This window comes from Melanostigma gelatinosum (assembly GCF_949748355.1).
Source record: "Melanostigma gelatinosum genome assembly, chromosome: 4".
Lineage (NCBI taxonomy): Eukaryota > Metazoa > Chordata > Actinopteri > Perciformes > Zoarcidae > Melanostigma > Melanostigma gelatinosum.
In genome coordinates, this window is record NC_136637.1 from 28,108,167 (window position 1) to 28,123,496 (window position 15,330).

A 15,330-nucleotide genomic window follows, 5' to 3' on the forward strand; every position below is an offset into this window, starting at 1 on the left:
GACAGGTCTGTAGCACTGAGCTCTCCCCAACAGCTCACAGATATTTATACGATCTGGAGGGGAGGGAAGGAGGGGAAGAGAGGAGAGGTGAAAGGAAAGGAGGGGAGTGGAAGGATATAAACTTGGGGGGAGGGGTCAGAGGACGAGGAGGGAGGGAAGGAGAAAGGAGAAAGTAATTGGATGATGGTTGTTTTGGGGACAAAAACACAACTTCTTTGACACAATTTTGAGCGTCTGTCATTCTGCAAAAGCTGTTTTTTATTCAAGGGTCCAACATGACAGCGTCTGTCTTTTAAATGTGTGTAATTCAGCCCCTCCAGTGTCTTTTACTCATATCTTATCTGTAGAAACGTCTCGTGATACGCGTGATGTGTCGAAGGGGATTTGGCCCCAGCATGGCAGGGTGAGCAATTACCTCCTGAGGAGCACGGTGTCCCCTTTCATATTGGCAGGGGAGTCATAACGTGATGCTAGCAGCCGATGAGGGCTGCCATTAGGATGCGGTCGAGGTTACAGGTCAATCGATGAGCGCTGACCCCCGACATAGAACCGGGTTCCTTTTCGGCTGAGCTTGGGTCTGATGTGGACAGTGTATGTGTGTTTTCTTGCTGCAGACTTCACTCAAATGTTCATTTAATACAACCCGAGTGAGCTGCCGGGGACCATTCCTCCAAAAGAAGCTCACTTCCTGTCACTTGCTGCCCGGGGTGGATTTGTTGCAGTCTGCCTCCCATCCCCTCGTCTCTTTGCTTTAACACAACATCACGGACACACTGAACCTCTGCCTGCGAGCCTCACTTCTACAGGCATGTGAATGATCTCTTGTTCATTTCCACAGAGGCAGGATGAAAAGATTTGGAAGTGAGTCACTTGCTCAGAGATGCACGCAATGAGACAGGTGTGCAGACGCACGCACACCTTCTGGTCCTCGCTGTGCAAGTCTCAGCTTACCCTCATATCCTGCCTCTTTGTTTTGGTTCCTAGAATATGTCCTGGCTCCTCGCCTACGCTTCTTCTCCTCATGTCTCCTACACTGTCTCAAAGTCCTACGGTGTTTGTTCTTAGAAATAAAGGTGCTAACTAGAACCATATTGGGTTCTTTGGCTTGTCCTCGTGGGAGAAGCCTTTCGGTTTCTGGTAGAACCTTTTACAAAGTTGCACCTTGAACCCTTTCCGAGGGTTCTACCTACCAACATAAAGATTTATACCTAGAAGCATCTAAGGTTCCACCCAAAACCCCATAGCAGAGGTCCTACAGAAAATCCTTCTATAATGTAAAGGTTCCACCTAGATCCCTCTCTGGAGGTTCTATCTATATATTGCAATGGTTTCATCTACCGAGAACCCTTTTATATTTCAAGGATTTAATATAGAACCCACCCAGTGGGTTGTTACCAGAAACCTTTCACATTACATGTGTTTCATCTAAAACCCACCCAGGGGGTTCTTCAAAACCACAGTCAACAAACCAATGGGTGATGTCACGGTGACTACGTCCACTTCTTATATTCAGTCTGTGGTTCTTCAGAAGCAAACGGTGCTGGGTAGAACCTCAGCCCTTTACGAGAAACCCTTTCGAGCCCTTATTTCTAAAAGTGATCCATCTCGACTGACCCCCCCCCCCCCCCCCCCACCCCCCCTGAACCCTAAAACACCACCTGACCCAGATTCTTCACTCCAGGGAGGCTTGAGGGCAAAGGCTGCACACTTCAGAAAAACACTTCCTCTTGCCGATTGATGCCAGCCTCATCTGCTTCTGGCAGAGCTCGTTTACAGACAGCTGGTGGTATACCTGAGACAGTTGCCTTTGATTGATGAGGCAAGTCTATGATCGGTCGGACAGATGGGCGAGTGGATGAATGAGGTATATGGTTTAGTCTGCCTTTGAAAAACACATCCTCTTACAGGAAATATCTTAAGAATGAGAAACTTAAGAGAGGGTGGACGGTGGGCCACTCCTTTATTTCACAAAGGAGTGAAATAAATCATCAAAGGAGGAAAAGATGAGAGTAAAACCATGTGTACAAAAAAAATAGGTGAGAACGAGTGAAGACATGCTCCTGGGAAAGTAGTAGGAGTGTTTAAACATATGAACAATGTTTCATTCACTAGAATGAGTGTAAGTATCATTAGGAAATGTATTCTCCACTTCTTCCAGCTCGTGATGTTCTCCCTTGTTTCTCCACTGGACAGGGTGTGTGTGCGACTGACTAATGCTTGTTGGCACATCGTCTACTCCTCTCTGTCTCTCTCTGTGGGGTGAAAATCACTGTTTCATGACTCAAATAACTGCTGCTATGCCTGGAATCTGAAGTCATCCAGCATGAGTCCTACAATGAAGGACCAAAACATGTTCTGCTGCCAGTGTGGGTGTGTCTCCAGCAGTAAGAGAGCATAGAAATGTTCTCTCACGAACAAATAAACAGTCTCGTGGAACACTGAATTATTTTACCCTTTGCTGGACAAAGTCCTGACCAGAGGCTGAATCAAACCTCCAGACAGCCACTTTCCAGTTAAAGCAAGTTGTAAATGTCACATTGCAATAACATAATAAACCTTTCCTCTCTTTTCTGTGGACTTGACATTAAGCTGTCAGCGCATGACAAATGCTGGTGAATCTGTGCTAATGACTGATAGCAATGTGCTTTGCTACATTGCTACTAAGAGCGTGGGGATGAGGCATTCATTTGTTATATTTTACTCATTTAGCAGCAGGCTAGTTAGCTAGCTAGCTTGCTTATTGCTTATTAGCTTGCGTTAAAACTATCGTTCATGATAGTCGTTAACATTTCAGTTAGCTTACGCTCATCGCTGGCGCTAAAGCTAATTGCTAGCATGAAGGCTATTGTTGTGATTATTGTGAGGTAGGTTGCTGTAAAGGGTCATTGTCACAAAATACAGTTCAAACCAATACACATTTGTGAATTTAAGTTTACATGCGGGGCCGGGATATATTTGTATGCTATATTAGCATCAGCGCCAGCTACGTGTATGCTATCAGTTAGCATAAGCAATTCACAGGTTCATTGAGAGAGGACCGGCCACTCTTCACTAATACTCCTCTCTCAATAGTCTGCAGACTCCATTCATTGCTTTTATAGGAGGAATCTGTAGAAATGAAATACTTGTAAAGATTTGGACCTGAATCCATCAATAACACTATTAAATACCCATATAAGTGGTTTAGGATTAAGTACCGGTACTCTTTGAGAAGGAGTTAGCTTCCCCTTTAAAATGTCTTTGTGGGTAATTTTTCCTGCTGTAATGTTTGTCAGTTCCGAGGAAGGAAATGTTCACTTGTTTATCAACTTCACCAACAATATGTACGCTTTGATTATGCCTCTTGAGAGCGTGCATTTGATTCATATCTTTGGTCAAAGTGCATTTGACGACCAATTATAGCTCCAAATGAGGGGAGATTGATGCCACCTGGGTTTCAGTTGCACTGATTCCAGAGATCGTCTCTGATTGTACGCAGACAGCAGGTGACGGGTTACAAAAGGACATGGAAACTGATTGGTCTGTCCTTTTTGTTTTCTCATTAATTGTACACAGAGGACCCAAAGTGATAAACCTATATGGTTTGTTTCTCTGGTCTGAATGCATTTTGTTTGAAAATCAACACCTGCGTCCCACTTCCAACTCTCATCATACCAACCATCCATAAGTACACTGCAACTAGCGCGAGCTGGAATACCATCTGCCGTAGATCAGTGAAGTAAAAGACCCCTCTGGTCCAATTTAATGTCTGCTCCCAGAGAAGGGTTGGGCAGCGCTGGCTGAGCAAAGAGCAGAGCTGTCAGTGTGCGTTTGTGTCTACTGTCCGTAGAGGACAGGAGCAGCCGGTCTGTCGGAACAATAGCGCTTCACGGCGTCCAGTCACTTCAAACTTTCGTGCCATCTTGGGACTCCACACTGCCAGTAAAGTCAGACCGATAAAAAAGAAAGTTTGCTAATGAGATAAAAATAGAGCTCAGGATTTAGAAAGTGGTTAAGAGTGAAGGGATGGCATTTTCATCTTCTTTCTTTCCATCAACCAAACTTTCCCTACGATGGCTCCCCCCATCCTCACTTTTCTGATGTCATCCTCGCAGGAAGACCAGTTGAAACCAGTTGAAACCACACCGGTGCCCTTTAAAATCACTTTATTCCAGAGCAAAAAGGATCAGTATATCACAGTCTTCCAATGCAATGCAGAGTATTGTACATCATTACAGAATCAATATTTACAGCTAAAATAAATTACATCAACAAAAAAAAAATGTAGAGCTGACAATGTGTTATACAGTTAATTAATCCAGAACACAATGACACCTAAGTTTGTTTCACAGCGAGACGTTTAACTTGCATATCTTAAGTTACCCCTGCTTCAAAGTAATGTAACAGTTCTGTGGGAATACCAGTGTTCAGACAAACATCGCATTGAGCGACCGGCATAAATAAGGAAAAACAGCGAAGTAAAGACAGAAGAAGCGTTAAAACCAAACAGAGCCAACGGGCCCCAGAGCCCGGCTCAACCCGGGAGGGAGGCGAGCGGTCCGGAGAGGCCGAGGAGACATTCGTGACCTGGATGTTTTGGTTCGACGCCGTCCTGCCGTACAGTTTAACAAGCTACCAAGGGGCAGACGGAAAGCGGTGATTTATGGAGGAGAATCGATGACCTTCCTTTCCCCGATCATCTGCACTGATGAGGAAACATACCTGATAAGTGAAATCACTTTCCTGCCAGAATGAGTAAAAGAAGCCGCACTTTTGACGACGCAGATGAGCCTCAGATGTTTTCTGGTGAACATGTGAACGGTGAAATGTGCTCGTGTTCACAAAGGGTCCCCTATAAACGCTCTCACACAAGGAATCGTGACGTCTGAGGTTCATTTGCTGAATGTTAAAAGCGCCTTCATGGCCTTTATACGAGGCTGCTGCAGCAGATTCAGACCAGCTACACTAAGAGAGACTGTTGGCATAGATCCCCTTTACAGTAAACTATCTATGTAATATGCAGGAGTTTTCCTGTTGTCAGGGCAAAGACCCTACACGTGATATGTGTCATGGCATGGAGCACTCCTTCACTTAGACTAGAGGGGCTGAGAGTCGGCGGTTTCTCCCAAACCGCCTTAAAATATCTCCGGCGTTCCCTTATCTGTAGCTTCACTTTCAAACCAGGGATCAAACCGGGAGCCTCAGTGCCGATCTCACAGCAGATTCATGTGGAAATACAAATGATGAGATCTGTACTGAGGGGCGAGTTGAAGCCAGATCCCTTGAGGATTATACGCAGGCTGACAATGGGGAGGGTGTGGGAGGCTGGCTGGCGCCCCCTAGCTGGTGTGAAGGACTGTGTGCAAAGAAGAGAGCGAGAGAAAGAGAGAGAGAGGGGAGGAGGGGGGAGGAAGAGGACAGTTCTCCCTCATCCTCCTCGTCAGACACTAGCGATGTCGCATGATCACTGGAACTGAAAGAGAGAGAGAGAAGGAATATTTAATGACAAGTTCTGCACATTATGTCCGTTTGAGTGTGTCGGGTCTAATACTCACTGATGATAATGAGCAGGAGGGCAACGACTACCGAGGCGATAATTATCTTCATCTGTGGAAGAAACAACACATTCCTCACAACACTGGAAACCTGCGAGTGCAAGCGAGTAAAGAGACACAATGAAGGTGTGTCTCTCACACACACACACACACACACACACACACACACACACATATAAAACAGACAGCCCACCTTCGTGTCTGTCCACCACATCCTCCTGTGCAGCTGTTTGGCTCGGCTACTGAAGGCCGACGCGTTGTCCGATAGGCTCTCTGGGACACGACAGGACCGCAGCACGGACGAGGAAAAATGAATTAGAGAAGAGGGGAGAAAAAAAAGAAACCTGTTAATCACCACGTAAACAAAGACCTGGCTATTGTTCGGCCTTCGATGTTGGACGAGGTGACTCAGAACTGCCTGGCTCCGATGTTGTGCATGTTATGCAACACCGTAGCTCTGCTGGTGAGATCACTCCCATCAACAGTTTGGCATTTAACGGTGAACAACAACTCGCCGAGTTTAAACACCACGGAGTGAAAACACATTTCCTCCCGTCTGTCCGCGTCGTGATGGCCCTCTCCTAAAGGCTCGCCCACGCTGCCGCTCTGTTCCTTGGATACCGTCGTCCACTGGATTGTTTACGCGAGTTAACAGGAAGGTCTCGGCTCCGCTCTCGTCCGAGCCCCTGGACCCTCTGTGGAGCGTTTGTCTCCGTCATGTGTCGGGCCGTTCCCGCGGCCATGTGCCTGTTAACGACCGGTCGACCGCTACGAAGAGAAGCGCTCAGACGGGAGGCTTCTGAGAAGACGCTTGTTAATCTTCAGGAGTTTTAACGACAGGTTCGCCTGCACATGGATCGGAGAGCAAACCGCTCGTGAGAATCGCATAGAGGTCAACACACACACACACACACACACACACACACACACCAACAAATACAGCGAAACTCGCGTATACACAAAGGCTCACGCAAACAGATGTGTTCCAGATGTGCGTCATTGTCTTGGTGGGCTGGTCGACCTGACAGAGAGAAGCAGTTATACAACATCTGTGTGGAGCTCATGATGAGACTGAGATGAGACACTTCAGCCTCATCTTTTTATCTTATGAAGAAGAAGAAGAAGAAGAAGAAGAAGTGTCTTGTTGATTTCACACACACACACAAGAGTGTGAGTGAGTGTGAGACCTGTTCAAAGCTCAGACACACACCTGGTAAAACACTGAACCTGGACATATCATTAGCACCTTTGAAGTCTACTTCAAACTGTATTTACACGCAAGCAGCACTACTACTCACAAAGGTGAAGTTTTGATGATTTCTTTTCAACTAAAACATGTGACATACATTACGTATCTCTGCAGGGTTTAATATAGAGCTGCAACGATTAGTCAATTAATTGATGAGTCTACTCATAAAAGAATAATCTGCCTCTATTGTTGAAAGTGTGCCATGACCCTGATGAGCTCTGGGAGGAGCCACAGGTGAGCCACAGGTGAGCCCAATCAGCGCTCTCATAACGAGGAGGAGGATCTTTACTCTGTTTGCTCGGAGTAAAGATTAACTGACCAGACCTGCGCTCCCTCGTGTGTGTAACGTGAGTTATTCCTCAAGCTTCATCGGTTCCCTAATGTCATGTTTGTTTCCTTCGTATTGTGACGAATTCCATTGTTTAAAGGTGCGATATGTGGGATTCAGCGCATTAATAAAGCAGCAAACAACTTTGGTTTGTGTAAAGATGTTGAGTAACCTGAGCAGAGGATGACATCACTCTCACTCTGTGTTTCTTTGTTGACATAACTGGCCATCAGTGCATGTGTTTAGTGCATGTTGGTACATGGTGCCGCATTTTTGGACATGGCCTCCAAATAATGAAGTGTATTACTACTAAAACATCTGGTATGCAGGTCTGAGATCTCACTAGAAGCTGAGGGCGTTACCCAAACCTTCATTGCATGACTTTAAAATACATTGAAGATGATTGGGCCTCATCACGCCTACATACAGTGAGGCTCAATCCTCAGAGGCATGTGCAAACAACCTGTGGAAAGTACCCGTTAAAATAAAAGACGTTCCCTGTGGAGTTTGTGTCAACATGTGGCCGAGCACAAACGAACCCGCTGTGACTCACCCGACTTGTCCTGCAGGTCGTCGAGTCGCTCGCCCCTCTCTATCACCTTGGAGATGTTCTCCTGCATCACATCGATCACCTCGTCAACCTGCGACTGCACCCTGAGGACACAAGTTGGTGCGAGATGGTCATAAAGGATATAAATCAACCGTGAATGATAAAAGGTAAGATTTGTTAAGGACTGATCTTCTCTTTTGGGGTAACCCACCACAGCACAAAGCACCTGTCTTCCCAACAGTTTCATCCTCTCTCGCTCTAGCTCTAGCTCTCGCTCTCGCTCTAGCTCTAGCTCTAGCTCTAGCTAGCCTGGTCCAGCTGGCAGGCAATACAAAGCCTCAATGATCTGCCTGCACCCGTTTAGTATCTGCAGAATAATGCTCAGCTCCTTGCTTTATTCCCGGTACTCGTACCTGAGCATGGCATGACAAGCGCAGATTACCCTTCAGTCACTCTTATTGCAAAGTCATTCTTAGCATTACCTCTTTGAAGGATGCGGGGTCGGTTGGAGGGAGGACATTAGCAGAGAAATCATAAATTAATATAAGCAGAGGCTCATACGGGAGTTACAAGACGAAGGAATTTGTTTTGTCTAACACTGATTGTCTCAGACGAGGAGCTGCAGGTAATAATAAACATGCAAAACCACAACAAATCAGGAGCAGGGGGGCACGGCGAAGCATGGACACATAAACACACGAAGGCACTTATAAACACCCTGAGAGAGAGACGCACGGCGATGGGGAGCCTGGGTAATGTGCAAACATTCCTGGGGCCGTATACTCGTAAAGCTTCTCAGGAACCAAACTCTTCAGCCCATAAACCATTTGGGTGATGCACATGTGCGACTCGCAAAAGAAGTGAGATGGCTCACTCTTAAGCTACTTCCATCATCGGCTCCGCAAAAAAAAAAAAAGTGTTAAATTCTTTATTACCGGAATCTGGCAAGTGAGCTGGTGGCAACACCACTCTGACCTCTGACCTCTGGCTTTCAGTTGTTTTGGAGGAATGTGTTCATACTTACTGCTTGAATTTGTCATTCTGAGGTCCAAATCTGGGTCCCGTGGGTCCTCGCCTGGAAAACGGGTATTAATGAAGCCAGAGTGACCAATTTAATGTGAACTTTCAGCTGTAACGACTTATTTCGCTGTTTATTATGTGTCAAAACATTTCACAATATGTATGACTGCTCTCGTCTTCTAGATGAATTGGACGGAAATATATTTGATTAATTTATTGTATGCTGTGTCTTAATAGAAATTAAACAAACTCACAGAAAGAAGTCTTCCTCCTCATCGGAGTCGTCCTCCAGCAGGTTCCTCTGTACAAGAGGAAAAGGTCAGAGGTCAGATAAGAGAACGTTCTAGATACTGAACTATGACTCTCATGAATTCAGATGTATTTCAGGAACACGCTGCCGTAAGAGCATCTCAGCCAAGCGGAGTACTTTCCTGGCACTCGCAACCGATGATACAGAGAAATGAAACTGACCTCCAGATGAATGCTGATCGATAGAATCTTTTTCTGTCCATCCTCAGAGGGCAGATATACCCGAAAGCATTTACACTATTATAGTGCACTTACGTTGTGATGACGTACTAAAACAATCAGACTGCTGCTGCTCTGCTTTCCAAACCTCAATTAAAACTCCCGTAAAACTCCGGCTACCGGGGAAGAATGATTTCTAAGGAAAGCGGGAGTTGTGCCTCCGTTCAGTGCGTTGATCCATTAGTTCAGGAGCAGCATAAACGACATAGTTTAGAAGCAGTTTCGGTTAAATTATTCAATCATGACCTCATGCCACTATGCAGAGCTAAGAGATGAACACAGATGCTCTATGTTGGCAGCTGCAAGCCGATATTGTGCCAGTAAATATGTAATGCACTGTCATCTGCAAAACAGCCGAGGGAATGGTGACCATATGATGAAGAACTTTACAAGTCGAGGCACCGACACTCGCTGTCTATTGTTGGAGACGTGAGGGAGGACTAGTTGTTATTACCAGAGGCCAGGAGGTGAGGCACCAAAGAGAGCCACTTGTTATGCAAGTCTCCCAGTAAGCTTAGCTTTGATCCCAGTTCAACACGATAGAAAGAGGATTTCACAGAGAAACAGGACCGAGGGGGGGGGGGGGGGGGGGGTGTGTGATCACTTTGATGAGAACCAGACATTTGGCTACAGGAGTTTCTTCACTTAACCTCCTTCTAAAAGGTCCACTCTGCATCTCCTGTCAACATCTGCTTTTGACTGTTTCTGCAGCCAACATGGATGCTTTGGTGGTTTCATATTTGTTCCATAACCCTATGGACTCCTTTTAGATTTTGCGGTTGTGTTCGCATGCCACGCCACATGGTGGCAGTTAACATGTCGGTGATGGGTCACGTCACACAATCAAGCAATAAGTAGACACAGGTGTGTAGCCGCAGTGTGTTTGAACCGCGGGAGGTGAAGGGTTCTCCACGCAAAATGGCGTAATACAAACGATATGCCCCTCCCTCCTCCTGTGTGTCTCACCCTCTCGCTGCGAACGGATCCCGTGACCTCGTCGTCATTAAGGTGTCGTTTAAACTTGGGGGGCATGTTGTCTTCAGGCTGCTCCTCCCGATCCGGCTCCCTCTGTGGGACAGGGGGGGGGGGGGGGGGGGGGATAGAAGATCATGACGTGGACAGTCAACAACAATGGTCCTGCTGCTCATGAGTGTTACATGTGACATGGCGGCCTGCTAGATGAGAGTACTCTAATATTGGTGGTCAGAAGTGAGTGATTTGACTTGCAGGTTCACAACTATCTTAGCATTGAGTGTATGAACAAAGACCCAAAATCTAAACTCGCTCAGCAACAATTGCAATCAGGAGAATTATTGGTCGAGCAATCTGAGGAGAGCTGATTTCATTCATTTCCTTTGCAATCTAATATTTACCTCCTGGAACATGTTAAGAAAGCAGTTCATCTGTTACGCCAGCTGTGTAAGAAATAATAATCCTCTCCTCTCCTTTTCATTTTCGGTAAAGAAAGACGTCCTCTTTAGAAGTCTTAATTCCTCATATTCCTGGCGGGAGCAGACATTGAGTCTCACTAGCTATGAAAGGAAATGTCATCATTGCTCTGTGTGTCTTTGGGTGAAAAGAACTCGACCATATCGGATGTGGAAAACATGCTGTTCTTCCAATTGCACTCCCTTGAGTGTGTGTTTGGGTGCTACTTGTTCCAAACATCGTTTGGAACGGTGCACCAAAACAAAACGGCGCCTCAATAAAGTGCCTCTGTGACACTGAACTAAACAACATGTGATCCTCAGGCCCGTCTGTAACCAGGGGGAGGAAACACACACACACACACACACACACACACACACACCTCTCTCAATACAACTTATACCATTGAATCCAGTTCAGTCTGACTGTGGCTTTCTCAGCAGCGTTCTTGTCTGGCACTGCGATATGGAAAAAAAGGCCGTTGGGTAGCCAGAAGAGGAGAGGAGCTTTCCAGTAAACAGAGGTGGAGAGGAGCAGGGGGCAGCGCTCGCTCTGAAGCAGCGACAGCGAGAAGAAGGGACACAGAAAGAGAAGCCAACTCCATCATGTTAGGGTTTCAAAAGGAGTTTTAAAAGCTAGAATCCATTTAAAAAAAAGCTGAATTGGTTCGTATTAAAGTTACAATTACAGACAGCATGATGTCAGGTTCGGACAAAAGAACTGACATCTGCAGATCTGTAGATCATTAATGATAACAATCAATATATGGATTGCAATGAGTCATCCTCCTGGAGAAGAAGAGATGCTGCTTTCATTGAGCAAAGTACAGCTATTTTTAGTACTGCTGTAATGGTATCAACGTCCAAACAAGACTCTTTAAAGGAGCCAGTGCTGAAAATATCAAATCTCAGGAGCTCAGCTGCTCTCAGGAATAGAAGGGTCCTGTGTTCCTCAGCTCAAGACAATATCCTCTTAATATGAGAAATGATGGCGACCTTTTCAAGAGTTTTATGTTCTAAGCAATGTTTTTTCCCTCCATCAAATGTTTCTTGTACGTTTCCCTGGGTCAATATGTGGAAATCACCAACAGTTTTATCAACTGGCGTCTCAATACGCCGTCAAATGTGCGTGATAATAATAGTTAATATCAAGAGACACATGTCCACGGAACATAGGACCCTGGGATGATCCCAATTAGCTAACGTTAGCTAAATCACAGCTGTTAGCTGCTTTAGCTGTTTGTTAGCATACATTTAAATACGTCAGAGTATCGCTGTCTACTACACTTTAACTATTACACTACTACACCAGCATATTTAAGTGAAAGTGGACCGATATCAACGCCAACACAGCTAACCTAATTGCCAATGTAGCTAGCTCAGGTCACATTTAGCTACCCAGCTAAGCTATGGAAGCTAATGATGCTAACGTGGCTACCTGATGTTTCCCCACGAGATCCGATGTTCGATGCTGGTAGACACAGACACACAGGGACTCGGGTATTAATCCAGGTGTTTTAAACGCTGTCCGGACGAAGAGACAGGATATCATGGAAGCTTAGCGGTCCGCTTGTCTTTCCTCCGTCTGAATCAGCTGACCAGGAAATGAACACAAACATCTGGAGGATGAGGAGAGGAGCCGCTGCAGATGTTTCTCAGCGTCAACCTTCATCTTTTTTACTTTACGTGAGTATTTAGATGTTATGCTGCTCTTTACTTCTATTCTAATTCATGGCAAAAGGAATTATTTTGTATTTTTTACACCAACAAATGCACTTGATAGCTATCATAACCGCATATTCAAATTTGACTTATGAAACGTTTGTAAATTATAATTCATAGTTATTTATATAACAATTAGAACATGAAAGATAAAAGAAAGTATTGCAAAAATCAAGAAACGTAGATCTATAGAATAGAAGAAAAACAAATAAGTATTATGAGATATATTGATATACCACTCAAAGAGCCATTGTTCTGTTTAAGTATGCTTACTTTTGAAACTTTTACCATTATATTGTCACTTTATATACTTGGTCTTTTAATATCATTATGCATGTACTACATTCCTGTTTACATGCAGTTCATTAATTTGCAATTACTGTAATTTATAATTTATTCATGCTATATTTTATTCCTTATTTCAACTTGAACAATTTCATTTATTTCTTTATTTATACAGTTTTTAGCAAATTTATAGAAATTTCTGTAAATTCATCCATCTTTGCAAATTTTCAGCTGCAGTCCCTGGGCATTTTGTTGCTTGTATTCTCAGTTAGTTTTTACTGTAATCTCTTTGTATACAACTGTATATACAGTGTGTGTGTGTGTGTGTGTGTATATATATATATATATATATATATATATATATATATATATATATATATATATATATATATATATATATATATATATATATATATATATATATATATATATACACACACACACACATTTTTTTCTTTTTTAAGGTGTATGTAGTATGTCTGCCTCACCTGTAGATGGCAGCAGTGCGCATGCTCGAGCGTGCCTCTACTGATAATGTAGAAGAAGAATACAACTTTCACCGGAAGAGAGTTCCGACTTAGTTGGTAAGCTAACTCTGTATATCACGCTTCATTTACATATGTATTATTATGTTTTCCTGAATCATTGTTATCTTTTTAAACAGAGAGAGTGTGTTTCTGTAACTACAGACAGTTAAAAACAGACTCCGTGTTTGTTGCTGTTCCTCCGGAGCTCGTACCCGGGTCTTCTCGGAGAGATGCAGCGTGCTGGAGGCAGCGTCGCTGGGTCTCATCCTCTGTTCGGTGGAGCGCTGTCGGCCGTCTTCCCCCACAGCGCCAGAGACACTAGTGAGCTGAGGGAGATCCCGGACAACCAGGAGGTGTTCGCCCACGAGCACACCGACCAGAGCCTGATCGTGGAGCTGGTGGAGTACCAGCGGCAGGTGGAGGACCGAGACGCCGCCAGGTATCACTTTGAGGACATCGCGGGCAGCAACAAAGCTCTGGAGCCGGGTGCTTTTGAGGTCACAAGTGTTGTGCACATGTCCAAGTCTGAGCTGTCCCTCTCAGACTGCAGCTCCGCCTGGATGCTGACTGGGACGCAGTATGTATCCAAATTCAAAGAAGAGGCGAGGAACAAAGTGACCCTCCACCTGGGTCTGTTCCGCCTGCCACAGTTCTCCACGGACGTCCTGATCACCTTCAACGACCCGCAGAGGATCAGCCCTGACAGCAGCAGTGCTGCTTCGGCTGCGACGCACAGAGAGCCGTGGACGGTGCAGGACTTCCAGCGCTTGTTGCAGACTCTGACTCTGCACAACCCTGGACTGTTTGGGTAGAGCAACTGCTTCTTTCTCTGCGTGGGGCCCTGATTTAGTCCCCGGCACATTTGAACTGATCCCTGTAAGAAGCAGGCCTCCAGCAGGCTTTGGATCTCAACCTGAAAGTTCCTTCGTCTGGTGGTTCCCTGTCGCTCCCATGACACATGTGTACTGTTCTGCCCTTGATGTTGATGTTTTTCTGACATCTAAAAAATGATCACGGTTTTGTCGTAATAAAAGTGTCGGATGAAAACTGTTTGACCATTTCATTATTTATGGATCACCTGATGAACATATTTGTAGGTTAAATATGCTCTAAAAGTGGACTGTGGAGACTTGCAGCAACTCTCACAGATCACATTGATGGCATTTCTGTTTTATGTGATCGTCTGAACCTGAGAGAAATATGAGAGTTTCTGTCATAATGTCATCGACATGCACATTTTCCGCTCCTGTTTCCCTCCACGTTCCAGTTCTCCTCCTCAAGCATTTCCTCCTTCCTCACACATGCCTCTCCTCCACCATCCCAAAGTATGTTTTTATTCTTGGATACAAACATCTCGAGAGAAGAGTCTTGACAGTATCTGTAAAGCACAAACCCGGAACCTTAAATATTCACCCACAGCCAGCCAGCTCGTGCTACTCCACTTTAACCTCCATGTATTTTTTACAGTACGAAAGTAATAAAAACACACAAGTGATGGCCAATTCAAGTCAGAAGGTTAAAGGTGAGCTGAGTTTCCACTTATAAACTCCCTCAGGAACAGTTCATATTCAGAGAGTCCTCGGTGTCGGATGGACCTGAGTTTGGTCATAAACAGTGAGAATTGAGAAGGACAGTCCCAGCAGGAATATGTATTCGGTCAACTGTTTCCATCCTTTATTGGTCTCATGGTGGAATAATTCATTAGCCTGAACCGTGAATAACTTTTTGGAATGGCTTCATTCAGCTGGATGAGTTTGGTGAAGTTTATGGATTGGAAATAAAACCTCATTAACTTCTGCTTTGAAGACTTTTCCTGAGTTATGTGTGCTGTTAGTCGAGGAAACTTGAGTCTGCTGTTGCATAAAACTCATCACAGCGAGGTAGTTCAGGTAAAACTTGAATAACAAATACGAGAGTCTGCCCCCCCCCCTCCCCTCCCTCCCAAAAAGCCACATCAATCCCTTCTCATCCTCAGGATTAGGGTCTCATAAAGTCAGGCATCCTTTCCTGTCGGTGATCCCGGATGGAGCACATTCCTTTAACCACAACATCCACAGCAACACAACAGCAAAGCCCCCTCCTGACTCCCTCGGATAAACATGCTGCTGTTGGTTCCTGTAGAGCCTGAAAAGATTCCCGTCTCTCAGACCCGAGGGGTTT

General features: G+C 45.0%; 2 protein-coding genes across 5 annotated transcripts; one reads left to right on the forward strand and one right to left on the reverse strand.

Annotated features, from left to right (window-relative positions):
• Positions 1-4,128: 4,128 nt before the first annotated feature.
• On the reverse strand, positions 4,129-12,214 carry vamp4 (vesicle-associated membrane protein 4). 3 transcript variants are annotated; one of them, XM_079267421.1, is made up of 9 exons: positions 12,075-12,214; positions 11,041-11,189; positions 10,176-10,277; positions 8,936-8,982; positions 8,686-8,736; positions 7,665-7,765; positions 5,728-5,807; positions 5,535-5,586; positions 4,129-5,452 (listed from the first exon to the last, which is right to left on the reverse strand). In XM_079267421.1, exons 2-9 carry the CDS (start codon positions 11,041-11,043, stop codon positions 5,427-5,429), a joined length of 462 nt encoding a protein of 153 aa, XP_079123547.1. In that variant the 5' UTR covers positions 11,044-11,189; positions 12,075-12,214; the 3' UTR covers positions 4,129-5,426. The 3 variants fall into 3 exon arrangements, with proteins under 3 accessions (XP_079123547.1, XP_079123546.1, XP_079123545.1); XM_079267420.1 differs by lacking the exon at positions 11,041-11,189 and having other exon boundaries at positions 5,728-5,803; positions 12,075-12,211; XM_079267419.1 differs by lacking the exon at positions 11,041-11,189 and having other exon boundaries at positions 12,075-12,211.
• A 972-nt stretch (positions 12,215-13,186) lies between these two features.
• On the forward strand, positions 13,187-14,203 carry rangrf (RAN guanine nucleotide release factor). 2 transcript variants are annotated; one of them, XM_079267222.1, is made up of 2 exons: positions 13,187-13,227; positions 13,308-14,203. In XM_079267222.1, exon 2 carries the CDS (start codon positions 13,401-13,403, stop codon positions 13,980-13,982), a length of 582 nt encoding a protein of 193 aa, XP_079123348.1. In that variant the 5' UTR covers positions 13,187-13,227; positions 13,308-13,400; the 3' UTR covers positions 13,983-14,203. The 2 variants fall into 2 exon arrangements, with proteins under 2 accessions (XP_079123348.1, XP_079123349.1); XM_079267223.1 differs by having other exon boundaries at positions 13,198-13,227; positions 13,333-14,203.
• The last annotated feature ends 1,127 nt before the right edge of the window (positions 14,204-15,330 follow it).

What these genes read in the sequence shown, in the direction of transcription:
- vamp4 (XM_079267419.1), bottom strand. Translation starts at nt 12,188, where the DNA reads ATGATATCCTGTCTCTTCGTCCGGACAGCGTTTAAAACACCTGGATTA. An exon ending in GAGGAGGAAGACTTCTTTCT is followed by an intron (nt 8,737 to 8,935) that starts GTGAGTTTGTTT and finishes CCCGTTTTCCAG; the next exon opens with GCGAGGACCCACGGGACCCA. An exon ending in TGTGGTGGACAGACACGAAG is followed by an intron (nt 5,587 to 5,727) that starts GTGGGCTGTCTG and finishes TTTCTTCCACAG; the next exon opens with ATGAAGATAATTATCGCCTC.
- rangrf (XM_079267222.1), top strand. Translation starts at nt 13,401, where the DNA reads ATGCAGCGTGCTGGAGGCAGCGTCGCTGGGTCTCATCCTCTGTTCGGT.